General features: G+C 33.0%; 2 protein-coding genes across 2 annotated transcripts in view; one reads left to right on the top strand and one right to left on the bottom strand.

Moving 5' to 3' along the window:
* Positions 1-3,347: 3,347 nt before the first annotated feature.
* On the bottom strand, positions 3,348-4,872 carry LOC125059402 (raffinose invertase-like). Its single transcript, XM_047663807.1, has one exon. The coding sequence runs from the start codon at positions 4,856-4,858 to the stop codon at positions 3,386-3,388; it is 1,473 nt and encodes a 490-aa protein (XP_047519763.1). The 5' UTR covers positions 4,859-4,872; the 3' UTR covers positions 3,348-3,385.
* A 1,398-nt stretch (positions 4,873-6,270) lies between these two features.
* LOC125059340 (cholecystokinin receptor-like) overlaps positions 6,271-19,400 on the top strand; it is a 28,194-nt gene continuing 15,064 nt past the window's right edge. The window contains exons 1-3 of the mRNA XM_047663718.1: positions 6,271-6,514; positions 12,928-13,177; positions 14,301-14,415. Of these exons, the coding sequence (XP_047519674.1) occupies positions 12,935-13,177; positions 14,301-14,415 (358 nt within the window). The 5' untranslated portion in view covers positions 6,271-6,514; positions 12,928-12,934. The remainder of the gene's footprint in view (positions 6,515-12,927; positions 13,178-14,300; positions 14,416-19,400) is intronic.

Consider the following 19,400-nt stretch of genomic DNA (forward strand, 5'->3'; position numbering starts at 1 on the left):
AATTAGAAGTTAGTACAAATAAAGTTGTATGGGTGTATGAGAGGGTGTGTGTATGTGAGTGTGTGTAAGTGTGAGTGTGTGTATGTTAGTGTTGTGTATGTGTAGGAGAGTGTGTGTATGTGTGATAGTGGGAGAGGGTATGGGTCAGGCACACGCCTGAGAACATATGTGAAAATTATTTTAATATAGGTTTGGTTAAACATGGGGCCAGTAAGGGCAGAATGGAAGGGTCTATAGGAGGCTTTTGTCGGGATAGGCAAACGGACCTTAGTTTGTTGTCAAATGATTGTGTGTAAGAAAGAAGAACTTGTCCGAAATAAAAGCTATTTTTATTTTATAAAGAAGCTGATAAAGTTCGTATATGTGTTTACGTTTATTAAAATAAATATTAGAATATACTTTAATTGACATATTATCAAAGTAACACTTGTACTTTGGATAGTTTAAGTGCAATAATAAATTGTTTGTTTGTCCCTCTAATGTCAGTTTTCAGGACAGTGACCGTGACTGACATTTAAAATTCATTCGTATAATAAAATGCTTGCTTAATTCAGCCCAAATTTGATATGCAAATATAGTTAATATATCGTATAGCCACTTATTACGGAACAAAATATAGATTTAAAAAAAATCAAGTTTACAATGGGATGTGAAACAATTTTCGCTGTAAAAACAGCGAGGAATAGTATCTTTATTGTAGCTGTTAAAACCCATTACTAGATAAGTATAATTGTGAATTATTATATTTAATTGTTAAGCGCTTATGTTTTTTTATTTTTATCTGTTTATACTTTTTAATTACTAAGAACACTGACAAAGGTAGTATATATGGTAGTTTTTTACTTTATTTAAACAGAAAGAACATTATTTATTACATATATATTATATACAAAGAATATTATTAAAGTAATACGTTGGTAAAAAATATAAATAAAAAAGGGTACGTGTATTATGTACGCACGTAAGAAGTTATACTTCTTTGGCATTATTAAAAATAGTTTTTGATTGCATGCAAATAATTAATTACAATTAAATAATCAAAAACTGGAAAAGGAGTCATTATAGTCAATAAAGTTCAGTTTACATGCGAAAAATTAAATAAATAAATATTTATTATTATTCTCTTACATTTAGTGTAACATAAATTCTATTATTATTCGAATGTTGTTTTTAAATTATGTCCAATACCGTAGCATCTTCCGTGGGCAACTTCATACTGATAATTTTGTGTCAGGGTGCGCGCGCATCGTAAAATTTCACTCTCATCAATTTTTCATAACGCGCCTAAAGAAGTATAACTTCAAAAACCTCACAAAAATAGTATAGACCCTAAAAAACAAGCCGTAACTTCATTGATAAAGCTTAACAAATCAAAGTCCTATCACATATAATTTAACAATTCAACTATCTATCTGCTAAATGCCATTTGTCTTTTGTTTTATGGTAACAATACCTATTCAGAGTTCAAGAGAAATGTCCTTAATAATGTGGTAATTAAAAGGCAGACGAATACTGTAAAACAATCTTCTCTATTTACAATGTTAAAATATTTACGCACGTACAGTGTGGTTTTTCAATCAAAGCGTTATAATTTATGCTAAAGAGTTTCTTTGTTTGGTTAAACGCGCGAGTCTCTGTAATTTTGGTTTAACTTGAAACATTATTTTTAGTCTAGTCGACAAGTTGAAAATGGTACAAAATAGAGATACTGCTCTTAAAATTATGTGCGATAGCTCATTGGATCCGGAATGACGTCTAGAAAAATGTGCCAAAAGCATGTATTAGCACCAAAAAAATTGCAAAAGTTATAAACAATTAAAGATGAAAAAAAAAATGGCATTTAGTTTTAATAAACTATCAATATTTAAGAAATTTCAAAAAAAGATTCTGAAAGAGGAGGAAATTTCCAATAAAAGATAAAATTTCGTTAGTTAACAATTGTTTAACTTGTTGAAAAATTAACTTTAAGTAAAATTTCCAACGGGAATAAATTAATTAGTGTTCTGTTCTGAACCATAATTTTTTCAAATTTAAAAAAATATATTCAATACCTTAAATAAATTAGTTAATGTGCCGTACTCGCTTTCGACGCCACGCGCGCATCCTAAAAATGTCACGCGCAGACCTATTTTCAGCGTTAAATTAAAATTATAAATAATGGAGATAGAGTTCCGGGAGAATCTTTTTTTGAAATTTCTTAATTATTAATAGTTTATTAAATATTGGCAAAAAACGAAATGCCATTTTTTTTCATCTTTAATTGTTTATAACTTTTGCAATTTTTTATGTGCTAATACACGCTTTTGGCACATTTTTCTAGACGTCATTCCGGATCCAATGAGCTATCGCACATAATTTTAAGAGCAGTATCTCTATTTTGTACCATTTTCAACTTGTCGACTAGACTATTTGTGTTGACATAACTTTGGAACATAAATGAAAACCTTTTAAAAAGTGGTAAAAAATATTCCTCGATTAAATAATAGATATATGCAATAACTAATAATAGGTAAAAAATCAAACTAATAATAGTTCAAAAATAACAAACCCACAAAATTGTGTTGCTACTATTAATTATGTATTTATAAATCGGTGAGCAGTGTTGGCCTAGGGGCTTCAGCGTGTGGTACGAGCATAAGTCAAGGAGGAGGCAAAGTAAAGACAGGCAGTACTCACATACATTTATGGCAATTTCTCAAAGAATTGCTGGCGTCACCCCACGTACATGGATCGGCTATACGGTGGTTAGACCGAAGTAAGTAATTTATACTTATTTTGTTTGTTAACATTTCTATTACTATAAAATAAATAAATCAGTGGCGCTACAACCTCTTTAGGTCTTGGCCTCAGATTTCTGAATCTGTTTCACGATCGTTTTTAAATCTAATGAGCAAGAAGGTGATCAGCCTCCAGTGCCTGACACACGCCGTCGACTTTTTGGGTCTAAGACATTTCGGTTTCCTCACGATGTTTTCCTTCACCGTTCGAGCAAATGCGCACATAGAAAGTCCATTGGTGCACAGCCGGGCATCGAACCTACGACCTCAGGGATGAGAGATCCCTGAGGTCGTAGGTTCGATCCCCGGCTGTGCACAAATAGACTTTATTTCTATGTGCACATTTAACATTCGCTCGAACGGTGCAGAAAAAATCGTGAGGAAACCGACATGTCTTAGACCCAAAAAGTCGACGGCGTGTGTCTGGCACAGGGCCTGATCACCTACTTGCCTATTAGATTGAAAAATGATCATGAAACAGATACAGAAATCTGAGGCCAAGACCTAAAGAGGTTGTAGTGCCACTGATTTTAATTATTATTTATAAATAGGAGCATAAATTAAACATAATATTGCTTCATAGTTTATTATATCAATACATCGTTTACTTAAGATGATTGCGATGTGGTTTCAGCTGCTGTGGGCTCAGGATAGCTAATATCTACAGTCTGTTTCATACTCCTGACTGTCATATTATCTGCGATGCTCTGTCTTCCTAAACGGATGCTAACCGGACCTGTTGGGAAGAATCTACTAGAGAACGTTACTTCACCGTTACCACAAAATAGTTCTATGGAACTCGAATCAATATACAATCTCCAAGTCAATTTGCCTAAAGGTCTCCAATTTGTACGGCGCACTGCGTCGTTTCCTCCACGGTCGAGGGTAATAGTACCTTTTTGACGATCATAACTAATTTGCACTTGACTTCCTTCTGATTCAATGAACACGTCCAAATTCAGCAGTGGCGAAGATCTTATCAATATTTCGCCCGTATTGTTTACCAATTTTATTACTTTGCCACCCCTGGTTACACCAGAATGGAGGACACGTCCTCTCGCAGCATCTATATCTTTAACCGGTTTCTGTAGTAAAATACCATTTTTTCCCAGCTTTAGTTTTCTAGCTAAGGTCATTTGTCCTGCGAAACCTTGGTCCATTTCAGGGTAATTTTGATCCCACATATCCATCCAAGCTATAACAACTCTGCTACCATCTTCATCTAGCGTAGTTTGAGTTGCGTAGAAGTCATGACCATGATCTAGTTCCTGAAAGTCATACAATGGAGTAAAGGTTTTAGTTTCGTAACTGAAGTCACCAATTATGTGTCCGGTTTGGTATAAATTGTTATATTTATCTCCATCGGGTTTGACCCCTTGTGGCGAAAATAGTAATATCCAGTGGCCGTCCAACTCGAAAAAGTCAGGACATTCAAACATATATCCCAGTCTACCATCTGATTCTAGTAGTATAGATGCCTTTTCCCAGTTAATTTTGTCAGAAGATTCCCACAGTAAAATACGACCTAGAGTTTCATTTGACTCGCCTTTAAATGAATTTCCTAAAACCATGTAGTACTTATCGCCATGTTTCCATATTTTAGGATCTCTTAGGTCTGGTTGAAATCCACTTCCATTTATGATAGGATTCATTTCATACTTTGCGATATTGTACCCATCGTCGCTAGTTGCCAATGCTTGATATTGACTATGATCTGGAGTTTCACCTTCGTGATTAACGTTTCCTGTGTAATACAAATACATTTTTCCAGCATCAACTAGACAACTTCCAGAAAATACGCCACCATCATCATACCATTGGTCAGGATTTAGTGCAACGGGAAGATGTTTCCAGTGAAAAAAGTCGGTACTAACAGCATGGCCCCAGTGAACGATTCCAGGGCCATAGCTACTGTATGGGTTGTGTTGATAGAAGAGATGGTAGACACCATTAAAAAAGCAGAATCCGTTAGGATCGTTCATCCATCCCCTATCAGGTGACAGATGGTACTTAGGGTACAGGTTGTTCGCAGCTGCAAGTCTGGAATAAACGAAAATAAATGTTATAAGCTTAGTAATCATTGTGATGACGAACTACGGACAGCGAATAAATAATTTCCTGTTGGCAAAACATTTATATGATGTAGCAAGGTCATCTTGTCTTTGCAAATTGTTTGTGTTACGTATACATTTCACTGAATTAGAGATGGTTGATGGTATTGAATATGGTAGAAATTATGAAATCGTTTTACAGTATTCAAATATTACCATGATAATAAATACTATTTGTTCATTTTGTTCTCATTATCATATTAATAGAGATTCTTAATATTAAAAAGCAATTTCTATTACAGAACATATATTAATGGTACAATAATGTAAATCAAGTAAATAACGCTGACCTTGTTATATTACCTGTATTGAACTAAAGAGAAAATGATTCGAGGAAATCTTGACAATATCTATTGAATATTATTTCTGATGTAATTTGCAATTCATTACGAAGGCCCCTATTATATTACGTATCTCAAGACAAACCTAGTTTAAGGAATTATTAACAATTACAAACTTCGTAGAATAAAAGTTTCAATAGGTCCCCAAAATAAGTTCGCTTAGCTATATTAAAAATAAACCTAAATCATACTAAAACATCAAGCCCTATGTGGGCTTACAATAGCGTATTAGAGTAAGTAGTTATGATGACCTCTTTGTCTTTTGTTTGTGTTACGTGTACATTTCCCTAAATTAGAGATGGTTGATGGTGTTGAATATTATAGAAATTATGGGAGCTTTTAGGATCTTATGTTTCAAGGATTGCGCCTACAATATTTAGAATGTTATAACATATATCTCGAAGCTTTTGTTAAATCGAAAACTCGTTATGTAGATTTTTTCGCATTTCCCTTGACATTCGAGGTATCGAAATTCCACTGTAACTGATAAAATATGTTGTGTACAGACTTGATTATTTACTTGTGAATAACATGTTAAGATCTGAATAAAGAGTTGCTTCTGTGTTAGTTGAATATCACGAAAAGCATAAATACATATTTAATATACCTAGTATATATTATATGTATATGCCAATATATTAATAAAGGGCAGACACATTTTAGCCTTAATAGGTAATCAGATCAGTTTCTTTATTATGTTTCCGATACTATGGCAAAAGTGAATTGCAGATATAAAAATAATAACCATCGCCGCACAGCCGGGATTTGAACGCGGCAAAATTGAGAATCACCCGCTGATTGCTGCTACGTATAAGCAACGTACATTAACATAGGTTTACGACTATAGCTTTAAGGAAATTCTTGCGGTTCCCGTAGTAAAAACATGTATCATATTTCATTTATATGCTAGCAAAATAATAATTTTAAAGGTACCTATAAATAAATTAGTACACTTAGAGAGATAATTGTTTTGTAAATAGTGCACATGCGCAGAAGTCTTTTCCGAGTTATAGCAACTCCAGTCAGCTTCTGAATGTCCAAGTGCGTGCGAGCTTTGAAAAGCTGTTCGAAACTTTTGCGATCCGAACGCGACATTTCTTAAATAAAGTTAAAAATGTGTGTATTAGTGTAAAAATGTATTAGTGTATAAAGATAGAACAAAATAGTTTGATTAATTATTCGACTAACTTTGTTATTAAGTGATAACTAGTGTTAATTATAGTTATGTGAAGTTAATCATTAGAAATATTAATTCATTATTTATTAGGATTATTTAGGTTTTAAGGTAAGTTTATAATATTTTCTTTTTATATCCTTTTAGACAGTTAAGATTAATTATTAAATAAACTTGTATATTAAACAAAACGTGAATATATAACTGATCCCGTTATTATGTGTTATTAAAATACATATATTCCTTACAATTAAATCAAGATCGTTTTTAATATCTTAATCCACACAAAAAATAAATAGTGTCAAAAGAAACTACAGATCATCCGATTAAAATGTGTCTCCTATGTTCAAGGTATATAATATATATCCTTAGTTTTTTAAGAAAAATTTAACATTTATTTGTATAAAATTTTGAAGGAAAACGGTGATTGTTTAAAGCAAGCTGCGTAATTTTACACTAATCTTATCGCGATTGAAAATTAGATCTAATTATGAACAAAATGCAAAGAAATTTTCCCTTTCAGCTTTACGTGAAATGCCTCTAATAAATTATTATTCATAATTAAATGAGCAGTATTCTCAAACTCTGTATTGTTCTTAGAAACGTTTTGTTTGTTCTTGGGCATCGCAATATTGCTTTGTTTATAATCCGCAGCCCGATTCTAGAATGCTTCTTACTGAAGACATATCAAGAACTATGCTTAAATGTGATGGATAAGACACCCAAATTGTAAACGAATACGAAGTATTAAAGGTATTTTTCTAATATCTATGTTCCTAAATTATGACCAATATGAATAAATCAGTTTATTTTGAATTGGAAGTATTCAGTATGATTCCCGTAACTCCAATAAAGCATGCAGGAAACCCACGACCAAATTAATTGAGAGCATATTATAAAGAAAAGAAGATTTAAAAATGATCATTTTTTTTTTTTATATAATAGGGGGGCAAACGAGCTTGCGGGACGACCAAAAAGGGTAGTCCACGCAGCCCATAGACACCCATTTTAGTGGGTGCGTTGCCGGCCTTTGAGGGAGGAGTAGGCTCGTTTTTTAAAAATTTGGAGGTCGTATCTCTGAGGGAAGACCCCCCCCCGATTCCACAGTTCGCTAGTTCGCAAAAGAAAATGCCTTGTGAAGCGGACCGTGGAAGACCTCCAACCATCAAGATGATGCTGGTGAAATTTAGAGGTCGTTCGGCTCGTACGGTGTTGAAAAGAGGCAGGAGGGATCAACCCAAACAATTCTTCCGAACACTCTCCGTAATAAATTTTGTAAAAAACGCAAAGAGACGCAATGTCTCTGCGTAGCGATAGAGAATTAAGCCGATCAGTAAGACATTGGAGATTGCCAATTCGACAAGCCCTTCGCTGAATTTGGTCAAAAGGAAGAAAAGATCATGAAGCAAATTCAAAAATCTGAGGCCAAGACCTAAAGAGGTTGTAGCGCCACTGATTTATTTTTGTTTTATATAAAGAAAAGCCGTTGGTGCACCTCTGTGCACTGTGATTTGACGAACTTAAATAAACAATAAACTAACTTAAACATTAACAATTCTAAATAAATAGTTGTATCTCTCACATTTGAAACATTAAGTTGTAAAGCGCTTACTATCAGCGACTGATTTAAATTAGCTAATTAAAATGACAGCTTAAACGTTAATCCTTAATGAACTACATATTAGTAACACGGCGTACCATGTGGAGCCTGACGGTATACTTATTGTAATTAATTTTGTGTATGTTAATTTCTTTATTGTGTAATGTACCTAGATATGTTTAAGGTACAATTTTTGAAGTTATATTTCTTTAGGCGCGTTATGAAAAATTGATGAGAGTGAAATTATACGATGCGCGCGCACCGTGACACAAAATTAACAGAACGATGTCCACGGAAGATGCTACAGCATTGGACATAATTTAAAAACAACATTCGAATAATAATAGAATGTATGTTACACTTAATAAAAGAGAATAATAATAAATATTTATTTATTTCATTTTTCAAATGTAAACTGAACTTTATTTACTATAATGACTCCTTTTCCAGTCTTTGATTATTTTATTGTAATTAATTATTTGCATGCAATCAAAAACTATTTTTTAATAATGCCAAAGAAGTATAACTTCTTACGCGCGTACATAAGTACACGCACCCTTTTTTTATTAAAAATGCACATTGTTATGTATTTTAGTGCAATATTTAAATTTTATCGAGTGAAAACATATGTACCGAGTAATCTAATATACTAAAAAAGCATATAATAGTATGAAGCGACATTAACTAAACATGGCATGGAACATAGCATATTTTGTTATTTCGATTTTTTTATTGTACCATTCGGAACACCTCTCAAAGTTCGTAATTTATTTTAAACGAGTTTAACCGGCAAACTTTTTCCGCCTAACGGAAATAAGCGTCTGAACGCACTGATAAATAATTGACAAACAATAAATATACCTGTCAATCCTTTTTCATTACTTTACATTTAAATAAACACGCCAGTATCCGAATATTGTGATTATTATCTTGTTGATTTTAATACGTTCTTCATACCTTTATTAAATACGTTCTTTAATTTAAGATTGAGAGATTGGGAGATTTTATGAAATCGACGGGATAAACATTAAATGTTTGACAGTTATTAAACCCATGAATTTCTATTTTTTTCGCCACTTTAACAAAGTTTTTATATTTATTCCGTTGGGGACGAAGACCAATACAAATAAAAAAACTATAGATAACAGTCTAGCAGTTCTTCGATGTGTTCGAACAAACCCGACTTTGTTTTTAAAACCGAGATGTGACCTATTGTATAGGCATCGCAGTTATGTTAAAATATCTGATAATGGTTTTTTGTTTATTTTCCATCGAACCATTTCGTTCCGGATATTGGTAAAATTGGGCCTTGATATAAGGAAAAAAGTTGCAAAGATTAAATATTTACAAAGCGCCTCTCAATATAAAACAGCAAAATGTCACAAGAACATATTTTAAAGCTTAGAAAAAATTGACTAATTTCGTACGGTAATCACTATATATTATATATATATATATATACGTATTTCCGTAGCGCATACTGCAATAGGAATTAGCAAGTAGGAAACTTTTCAATATGAGTGTATGTATTTAAGTAAATGTTTAAGACTAGAGATTTACGAACTTTTACTTAACTTTTGTCATGTGCTTGACAGATATGGGAATTGGAATTATTATTAGCGGGTTTAAATGCGGTCTACTCTTCATAATTTGACGAAAATTTATGTCATAAAAATAGCCATCTTTTTTCCATTTCATATTATTAATATATTTATTTGTGTATAGAAAAATAAATGAACAATACTGACGTGTAACAGAATTTAGTTTTTTGTGTAAGTGCCTAAAAGTATAAGTTTAAAGACAACTAAACCCATTCTAACAATTCTCTCAGCGATCTCAACACAATTAACAATGTCTGAATTTTTCTTAAGATTTCAGCAAAAACCCAATATTTTTATGACGTCCGAAAGCAATTCATAGCACTAAAAAATAATTTGTAAATAATTAGTAAAATCTAATGTCTTTTTAGTTTGAATTAGCGAACAAATTTAAGATGTAATGCCTGTCACGCACTTAATTAACATTCAGCGCAAAGGTACAGAAATCGTGCCTGCGGATTGGAAAAAGTTTTAAGCCTTTTTCTGCATTAATGCTTTTACGATAAATGTTTATATATCCTTCAGTGACATTTTTTGTTGCAATTTTTTTGACTAGAACATTAAATTATAGTGTTACTTTGACATTAATTATTTGACGTATTTATTGTTGATCAGGATGTTTTACTTACAGTGGTAACGAAAGTTTTATTTCCGTTTTGTAATCGTTTATTGTAATTACTTACTAAAGCTAAGAAGATTCATTTTTTTATAGAACAGGGGGCAAACAGGCAGCAGGCTCATCTGATGTTAAGTGATTTCGGCAGTTTTAAACACTTTTAAAACTGCCGAAAGAATGCTGGGAGAAGAATACAAGGTAGTCTAATCCACACTGACCGTATGCCAAGTAAAGAACATAAAAGACGGTACAATCCACCATTATTGAATGAAGTCGCTGCCGTAGCATTTAGCGAACAATTTCTTCCCGTGAAATTGCCTTTACCCAACAAATAAATTTCGTATCAATATTCGAGAAAATAATTGCAATATGATGCAGCCTACTGGTTAATGATTTTAATGTTCACATGTATGTAAAAGATTACGTTACATATCATTAAATCAATGCAAATTGAAAGCGGAGAACTACATTGCAAATGAGGGTAATTTCCTAATAATTTAGGCATAATGGTTATTTTACTTTTCATCTATAAAAAGCCCCAGGTATTTGCATATATACTCAAAACGCGTTTGTTATGTACATACTTATGGGCGCTCTTGTTCATTTATTACTTTCACCTGTAGCCGAAGTTGGCCTGAACTGCCGGGCAAACTGCGATAAATACCTAGGTAACACTGAAAATGTTTACACAATGAAAAACGGCTTAATGTAGAATGTTGCCAAAGTAATCTCCGTTCCTCTCTTCACATCGTCGCATTCGATGGAACCACTGAGAAAATCAGTGGGCCCATTCTTCTTTAGGGTCTACTCTTAGGCGTTTTCGTAAGCTTTCACCGCATCTCGTAAAGTGAATACCTCGAATTGTATCTTTAGTTTTGGGTTCGTAGCAATATATCCAGCTTTCATCACCTGTGACGATGTTAAGTACAGCTTTTGACTCACCACCGTTGAACTTATCTAACGTTTGGCGACCAGTCCATGAGAATGTGTTTCTGGTCGTCGGTTAAAGTATGGGGAATCCATCTGGTACAAAGCTTCCTGACGCCTAAATGTTCGTGTAATATTTTTTGAACTTGACTCATACCAATGCCTAGGCTTGCCAGTATCTGCTGATAGGTCACTCTTATCTTCCTCTATCATACGTCGCACAGCACTGATGTTATCTTCAGTAGTCGCTGTTAAAGGACGTCCCTCACACGGATCATCATTGAGATTGCTAGGTCCACGCTTAAACTCGTTAAACCAATTGTAAATAGTAGCACGTGTAGATGGGGCTTCATTAAGAAATGCTAATCACAACCTATCATATCCTATCATAGCTTTGTTGTTGAGTAAGCCCACAACGAAAGTCATAATAAATCATTCACCGAAAATTTTCTTAATTTTCACGTGTAACAAGAGTTTTAGATTTGCCGCCAGTTCACAAAAACAAATGAATGCATTATACTACATAAGGTTGCCACAGAGATCTAAAATTGAAATTCGAAAAAAGTTTTCATTAGCAACGTTTCTAACTGGCCAATTCTAAACATTGTCAGTGTCCCTCACGTAGATACGATACTAACGAGAGCTTTTAAATTGAAATTTAAAAAGCTAATTACTAAGCTATTACAACTATAAAAATTGGAGTTTTAACAAATATACGATTATTTAGCAATTATTTATGAATAAACATTTACTATATTTGATTTTTTTTATATTTTCTTAGTGACTGGGATTTATATAGAACACGCTGAATTTATCAATTTCCGGAAGTTACTATGAAACTACGCTATATTAGTACTCCGAAATTTTAGGTTTGATGTCGCTGTTAATAGAAAACTATTGTTTTCTTCGAAGGGCAGTGCTTAAGAGGTTTACGGCATGAGGTTCGAGCACTTTATTACTAGGAAATACACTTAATTTACATAATGTTCGTTTCATTAAGACGTATACTTATAGAAAACTGCTGTCAAAATCTATTTTGCTTATGTTTTGTTATGTCTTGTAGAAATGAGTATAATAAATAATAGTTTAAAAAAAACTAAGCTAACTAAGCGTGGGTTGCTCGATTGGCACAGAGCGCCCCACGCTTTTTCACAATAATACCAGTATTTTTTGTTCATTACCATTTTCAGCCTAAATTAGGAATTATTTTTCACTTTTTAGTTTGATGTGCTTTAAAAGCGTGTTTTTTAGTTTTTTTTAAAACTATTATTTATTTTTTAGTTTTTTTTTTTTCGGATTATTGCATTGTCATCGATCTTTGACAGGTGCGCAAAATTTTAATTAAATCTGTCCGTTAAAAGTGGGTCAAAATCGAGTCCGAAGGAGTCGGTTACATACATATATACATACATACATAAATACATACATACAGCGTGTAAAAATACGGTTGAAGTACCAATGCCTAGTCCGCAAGCTTATTTCTATATAGGTAATCAAATAACATATGAACGTCAATTAGGGCGCTCTTGTTATATAGAAACATTATATACAGCTCGGATTAATACATTTGCTAAATCGTATTGATATTGTAAATGCTCTTAAAATAATAAATAATTCTAGCATCGTAGCCGAATACGAATTATCTAACGATACATACATTTCAATCGATATATTCTGTGCCAAAAACTTCATGGTTTTCCTAGGTTTCAAAGTGTTAACCTTTATCAATAAATAAGTATATCGTAATGATGACCCAAACACTGATATAGTACCTTTGTTTCAGATTCGCAATGGATACAAATGAAACCCTTCTATTCAATATTAGTTCCCTTGTGATGCGAGAGACTTTGTCGAGTACTATCAGCACAGTGTCTATGAACAAAACCGTCTCGAATGCCTATGAATGGCGTTTTGTGTTGCCACCCTATTTCCTCATTTTCCTCTTGTCGATATCCGGTAACTGTCTCGTGATAGCAACACTGGCTAGTAATAGGAGAATGAGGACTGTCACTAATGTATACCTATTAAACCTGGTGAGAATTTTGTTTACTTTTGAATTTAGTGCCCAAATTTATTTATTCAAACTTCGTTACATTATAAATTAAAACAAATAACATACATTATTAGAAATGAAACTAGCGGGCTTACCGTTGCCAATCGACCTATTCCAGGTAACTCTAGTAATGAAAAAAAACTAAAAAAAGAAATAAGGGCATCTGCAAAAAGTGCATATTCAAATCAACAAAATTAAAATTACATGTAACTCTGAAAAAAAATACAATTTAAGCTGTGCGTTTTTGCGAGGATTTAGGCGTGGGAAAGTCTGCAAAGCATAAATTAATTTATTAAAATTATTCCGCAGTGAAATTCTTTATTATCTGTAGATAAACTTCCTAAATATTAAAAGTAGTAATTTTTATATCAGCTAAAGTTACGGAAATTATAAAAATCATGAATAATACCTACTTTAACTAAAACAATCAATCAAATCGGTTATTATCCAATCAAATGTGCCATTTCCTTTTCAAAAAACATCTAATTTATCCAAGTTCTATTTTTTACAAAAAAAAAATTATTTTCCTTAATTACAATACATTTTTACTAAACATATTTCATATTTACAATCAAGTATACAGTATTTACAGTTTTCTTAACCTACAAAGTAATAATAAAAATTATTAATCAGAAAATCAAGACAAAAATTATTTCGTAACAATATATGTATAAGTACTTTAAGATTGTTTCGTCTTTTTGCACACGATTTCATTGTAGAAAAGCCTTTATATTAAAATACAACAACCAAATTACAGAACGTAAAAGTAATACCTACTTAATAACCTTAAAAAATATAATACAATAACTAAAAAATATTATTAAAAGGAGTCCCTTTAGGCATGGTTCCGAAGATACTGGCAGCATTCCCCCTTTGAGACTAGCTAGACTAATTCTTTGTCCGAGGTAGCTGCCAGCTCTTCGGTCTCCTGTGATGTCGACTAACCTTTTTGCTATTTCCTTAAAAAGCCTTAAAGCGCTAGGACCCCACGGACCAAGGGTCTCGACACCGAATGGGACAAAATCATTTTCGGAACCCCTGTATCTGCATGCATACGAAAAAAAATGTTATTTCTTTATATATTAATAGTGTTTTATTTTCAGGCCATATCAGATTTCTTACTGGGAGTATTCTGTCTACCTTTTACTCTGGTCGGGCAGATTTACAGAAGATTTTTATTTGGAGCTACACTATGCAAATTAATACCATTTTTGCAAGGTAATACATTATTATTATTTATCTATACTTACTATTAAACATTAATCTAACTGTGAATGTAATTAATAAATTAAATATATACTCTCGCTTATATCACTTATGAAAATATACACTTAACGAATTATATAGATTACTAGCTGACCTGGCAAACGTCGTTTTGCCATGTATATCGTACAAACGATATATTACAAAATAAAAAATAGGGGTTGATCGTAGAGGGGTGAAAATTAGGGGTTGTATGTATTTTTTAATGCTGTATCATAAAAAAATTAAAAATGAAAAAAAATTTTAGGGGTGGACTACCCTTAACATTTAGGGGGATGAAAAATAGATGCTGTCCGATTCTCACATACCCAATATGCACACAAAATTTCATGAGAATCGGTCAAGCCGTTTCGGAGGAGTTTAACTACAAACACCGCGACACGAGAATTTTATATATTAGATGTATTTTTTAATAATCATCGAGTAGCTTCGACGCCAGCCTTTAAGAATCCACATAATATGTGCTCTTCTCTTGAAAGGCACTAAGTCGTAACGATTTGGAAATATCCGAAAAGCACCTTGGTTCCATAAAGTGGGTGGTGTGTGGAAAAAAGAGCTTTAAAAATCTATTTTTTTTGCATTAAAAAAAACTCATTCAAACAATTAACACTCTTCGGGTTATAAGGTATAGTATACCTATATGGTATGATTGAATAACCATCGTAAAGATTTACCATTACATATTTTTATATTATGTACATCGTAACCTAGCCACTAGTAATAAAAATGCTGAAAGTCATCGTAAAAGCGATGAAATTCACGATAACATTCCCTGTTATGCCTGGAATTTTTATTCCTTGCTCCGTAATATTAATGGAGTACTGTCCAGATTTTAGTCATATTCATCAGTGAGAGTGAAAATCCGAGTTAAGAAGAATCGCTTTTACCCAAACCCTTTTATTTTTATTTATTTATTTTATTTAAAGACAATTCACACCAATTGACCTAGTCCCATGCTAAGCTGGTGAAGCTTGTGTTATGGGTACTAGGCAACGGATATACATACATATTATAGATAGATAGACATATAAATACATATTTAAACACCCAAGACCTAAGCACAACACCAAATGCTCATCACATCAATGTTATTTCAGTGAGAGTCTATAATCAATTCATCTACTGTCGACATAAGTTTCAATTTATTTTAAAGTGGACATTAGCTAATAGGTATTAGATAATACACCGATTATACAAATTTCGCAATGTACTACAATGCAGGCTGTGATCTTTGAGATTTCATAACCAAATTGTGCATTTCGAATGTACAATTTGTAAGTGTGCAGAATATGATAAATTCATTATAACAAATCCTGATATGAACTGCGAAACCCTTACAAACAAAACATTCCGTCGAAGCGAGTTTTCTATTTTTGAAGACGTCTTAAATATCTCATCATTCTCAGTATAACTAAATTTTATCTAAACAAAAACCTCGAAACAATATTCAAATGACGTACGATCATTGAAGATTCAAGAAGAGCTTACCTGATTTGATATTCTATACAAGGTCACAGCTCATCGCGTTTGTTCGGGTTATAAATGCCGATCTGCCTAAAAGCACTTGGCAAAAAGAGTCGAGACAGAATTCTTACAAGCGCGGTCAGTGCGTGTTACTCGGAGAACGCTAAAGTTTGGTAACGCTTTTCTAAAAAATAAAAAAACATATGTCCGCTTCTTGGTTTTAATTGAGTTGGTTTTACTATTACGGTAAGGATTCAGAGTCAAGAATTAAAAAGAAAATCTAATATGGTTTTTCTTCTGTTTGATCCAATGCGAACGCAAATAAATATAGGTACCTACTATAATTCTAGATATGGTTCAATTATAGTTATCTTGGTGGTTGACTTTTTAATTTGCCTCAGCTATTTCTTGTGATTTTTTTTAAATGTGTCGGTCACTTTTGTTTGCCCAACATCACCGGCGTTAACATTGGTTGGCGGTTCATTGGTTATTTACACATGGTTTTTTTTTTCGTGGAAAAATGCGTTACGCATACCTTCCCGCGGCACGGTTGCCTCATGGTGAAGGGTTATGTGGGACTTGCATGCTGTGCATAGCCACTAAAACCCCACGGCGCCACCAGCAATGCCCCGAGGCAGGACACGGTAACAGCGTAGCCTTGTCCGCAAACACTTCTTTGTGCTAGCTTTAGTAACTAACAATAGAACTGATATTTTTGCAATTATTGGTATTTAGGGACAAAAATATAGTACGTGTTTAATAAACATTCGTTTTATTCATCTGTTTGTACATCTGCTCTGTGTGTACGCAATAAACCTATATAATCACTGAATTGCTAATAACTCTCGTGTAAATATGGCTTTTATACATGAATTTGTTTTTGGAGTATATAATTACTTTGAGTGCATATTTGCTTTAACGTCATTCAGAGAACAGGATTCTCAAATATATTTCTAGTGAATGTGCTGATATATATTTTCTGGTTGTGAAATATACATTTTAGTATAATATAAAGTGTATATTTTAGTCACTGTATTCGATTCAACCACGTAATTAGGCTAATTTGCCATTTCTCGTAATTTTAAAACCCTGTCATCAGCGTAGAGAGTGATTTGGCCATGTAAACCGAGTTTGTGAATTTTGTTAATATAGATTAAAAATAACAATGGACCTAATATAATTAAAATGGCCGTGTTTACCTCACGTCTCCGTCCAAAAGCTTATAAGAGACGATCGTTCTATTACTTACCAAACTTTTCCCGCTCCTAGTGATATAATTTTGCACGTGTAAAAGATCATAAAACGACTAATGAGAATTGTATCAGTTTTCCTTTTGGAAATGGAACGAAGCGTGACAAGATTTTTTTCATCCTAAATTTTCAATAGAATTCTTCAAACAGACTTAAGACTTTGATTAAAAAGTTCTGATCAGGGATATCAATCAAATTTCCTTTTTCATTTTATGAGGTATCTTATTTAGGTTGTTGTTTTACCTGTGATATCGGGCTGTACATTTGCTTGTTTGTTTTATTAATAATTTTGAATGCAACCGTTCACTAATGATCTGTGAAAATATTGCTAACACGAAAGGACAGTTTCTTCAAGTATCCACGATTTGAAACTTATTTTTTAACAGACAGCTTTAATTAAAACTCGTACCACAACATTTTATAGGTAGCGCTAGCAGAAAAATTGCTAATGGTATTTAATATCGTTTAGATAATTTAGATACTTTAAAATGCGTTTACTTTTATACACTTCTACCACGCTTTGCGTACTTTGCTTGCTATGCCATAGGATGATTCATTAAGTCACTATTACAGAGTAAGATTATTATTATTTTATACTAGTTTATTGATACCAAAACCACCATGATTTTTAGTAACTTTTGCCTGAGTTAATACATATTTCAATTAAAGCTTATATATTAAATATATTTTACATAAACAACTAAAGCTAAACATTTAGCTTTTCAGACAACTGCTTCTATTGAGCAGCTAGCATTTCAGACAACTGCTTCTATTGAGCAGCTAGCTTTTCAGACAACTGCTTCTATTGAGCAGCTAGCTTTTCAGACAACTTAACTTAAAAGAATGTAGTGATACTTACAGTAGCACTTCATTAAGTATTAATAATTTAAATTAGATAGTGTGACAATAGAGGCAAACTCAAGCAATAATTTAGTACAACTCAGCTCAACATGTAATATTACTAACAACAACTGTTTAAACTTGATGCATCAAAACATGCAAGGTATGTTGGGCAAAGAATTAGAATTGGAGTTGTTTTTAAAATCAAGTAAAATTTATGTCCTATGCATTACCGAACATTGGCTTAGAGAATGCCAAATCATCTTTAACTTTGATCAGCACCAAGTTGCAAGTTCGTATTGCAGACTGTCGGCGATTCATGGGGGCTCTTTGATTATTGTTAATAAAAATTTAAAGTATAAAGAGCGTAATGACATCGTGTGTCTGTCTGTAGAACACTCTTTGGAGGTAGCCTGTATAGAGATTGAGAATTGCATTATTTTAAGTGTTTACAGACCACCAAGTGCATCTTACGATTTTTTTGAAGAAAAGTTGGAGGATATTTTGTGTAAAGTTAGTTTTAAGAACAATAAGTATATTATAGGCAGCGGCACATAAGTCTAGCGCTGGCCGATACGTGGAGGGGATTGCTGCGCATGTGTACTGTCGCGCGGGGGACAAAATGCGACTGGAGAGCCAATCGACGCTCTTCATTCCGCTAGCCCCCCTCAGGTACCTTATTTTTTACTTCTGCGCAATAACGGTCAGCGCTAGAGTTTCGTGCCTCTACTTGTATTGTATGTGGTGACTTCAATATAAATTTATTAGAAAATACCTCCATTAGTAAAAAATTCAATCTGTTATTAAAATCGTACAATCTTGTTAACTTGTTTCTTGAGCCCACTAGAATTACAAGCTCCACTGCTACATGTATAGGTAATGTATTTACAGATGCAGAGGCAATGCAAACCTCAATTACAACTGATCTTAGCTCAGATCATTGTGGACAGTTAGTGGCGCTAAAATGTAAAGTGGTGAAACAAGTAAATAAGAGCAGTGTGTTTGTTCCAGTAAATAAAAAGCGAATGGTGAGATTTAGACATAATATAGGTAAACGCCTACCTTTATTACCGGTAGGTACTACCGTTAATACACAATACAACAATCTAAGTGGTTGTATTAATAAAGAGTTCAACACCATCTTTACCCCAAAGAAAGTCTCTCATTCGCAGTGTAAATCGTTTAGTGATTGGGCGACAGCGGGAATTTATAAAAGTAGACAGCGGTTGTATGACAAGTCATACAATCATAACGAAGAATTTATTCTTTATGTTCGAAATTATTCGAAATTATTTAAGAAAGTCTGTTACGCGGCCAAGTCCTTAAATATCAAAAACAAGATTAAAAATAGTACCAATAAAACTAAAATGACTTAGAAGATAATTG

The sequence above is a fragment of the Pieris napi genome, chromosome 19 (genome assembly GCF_905475465.1).
Source record: "Pieris napi chromosome 19, ilPieNapi1.2, whole genome shotgun sequence".
Lineage (NCBI taxonomy): Eukaryota > Metazoa > Arthropoda > Insecta > Lepidoptera > Pieridae > Pieris > Pieris napi.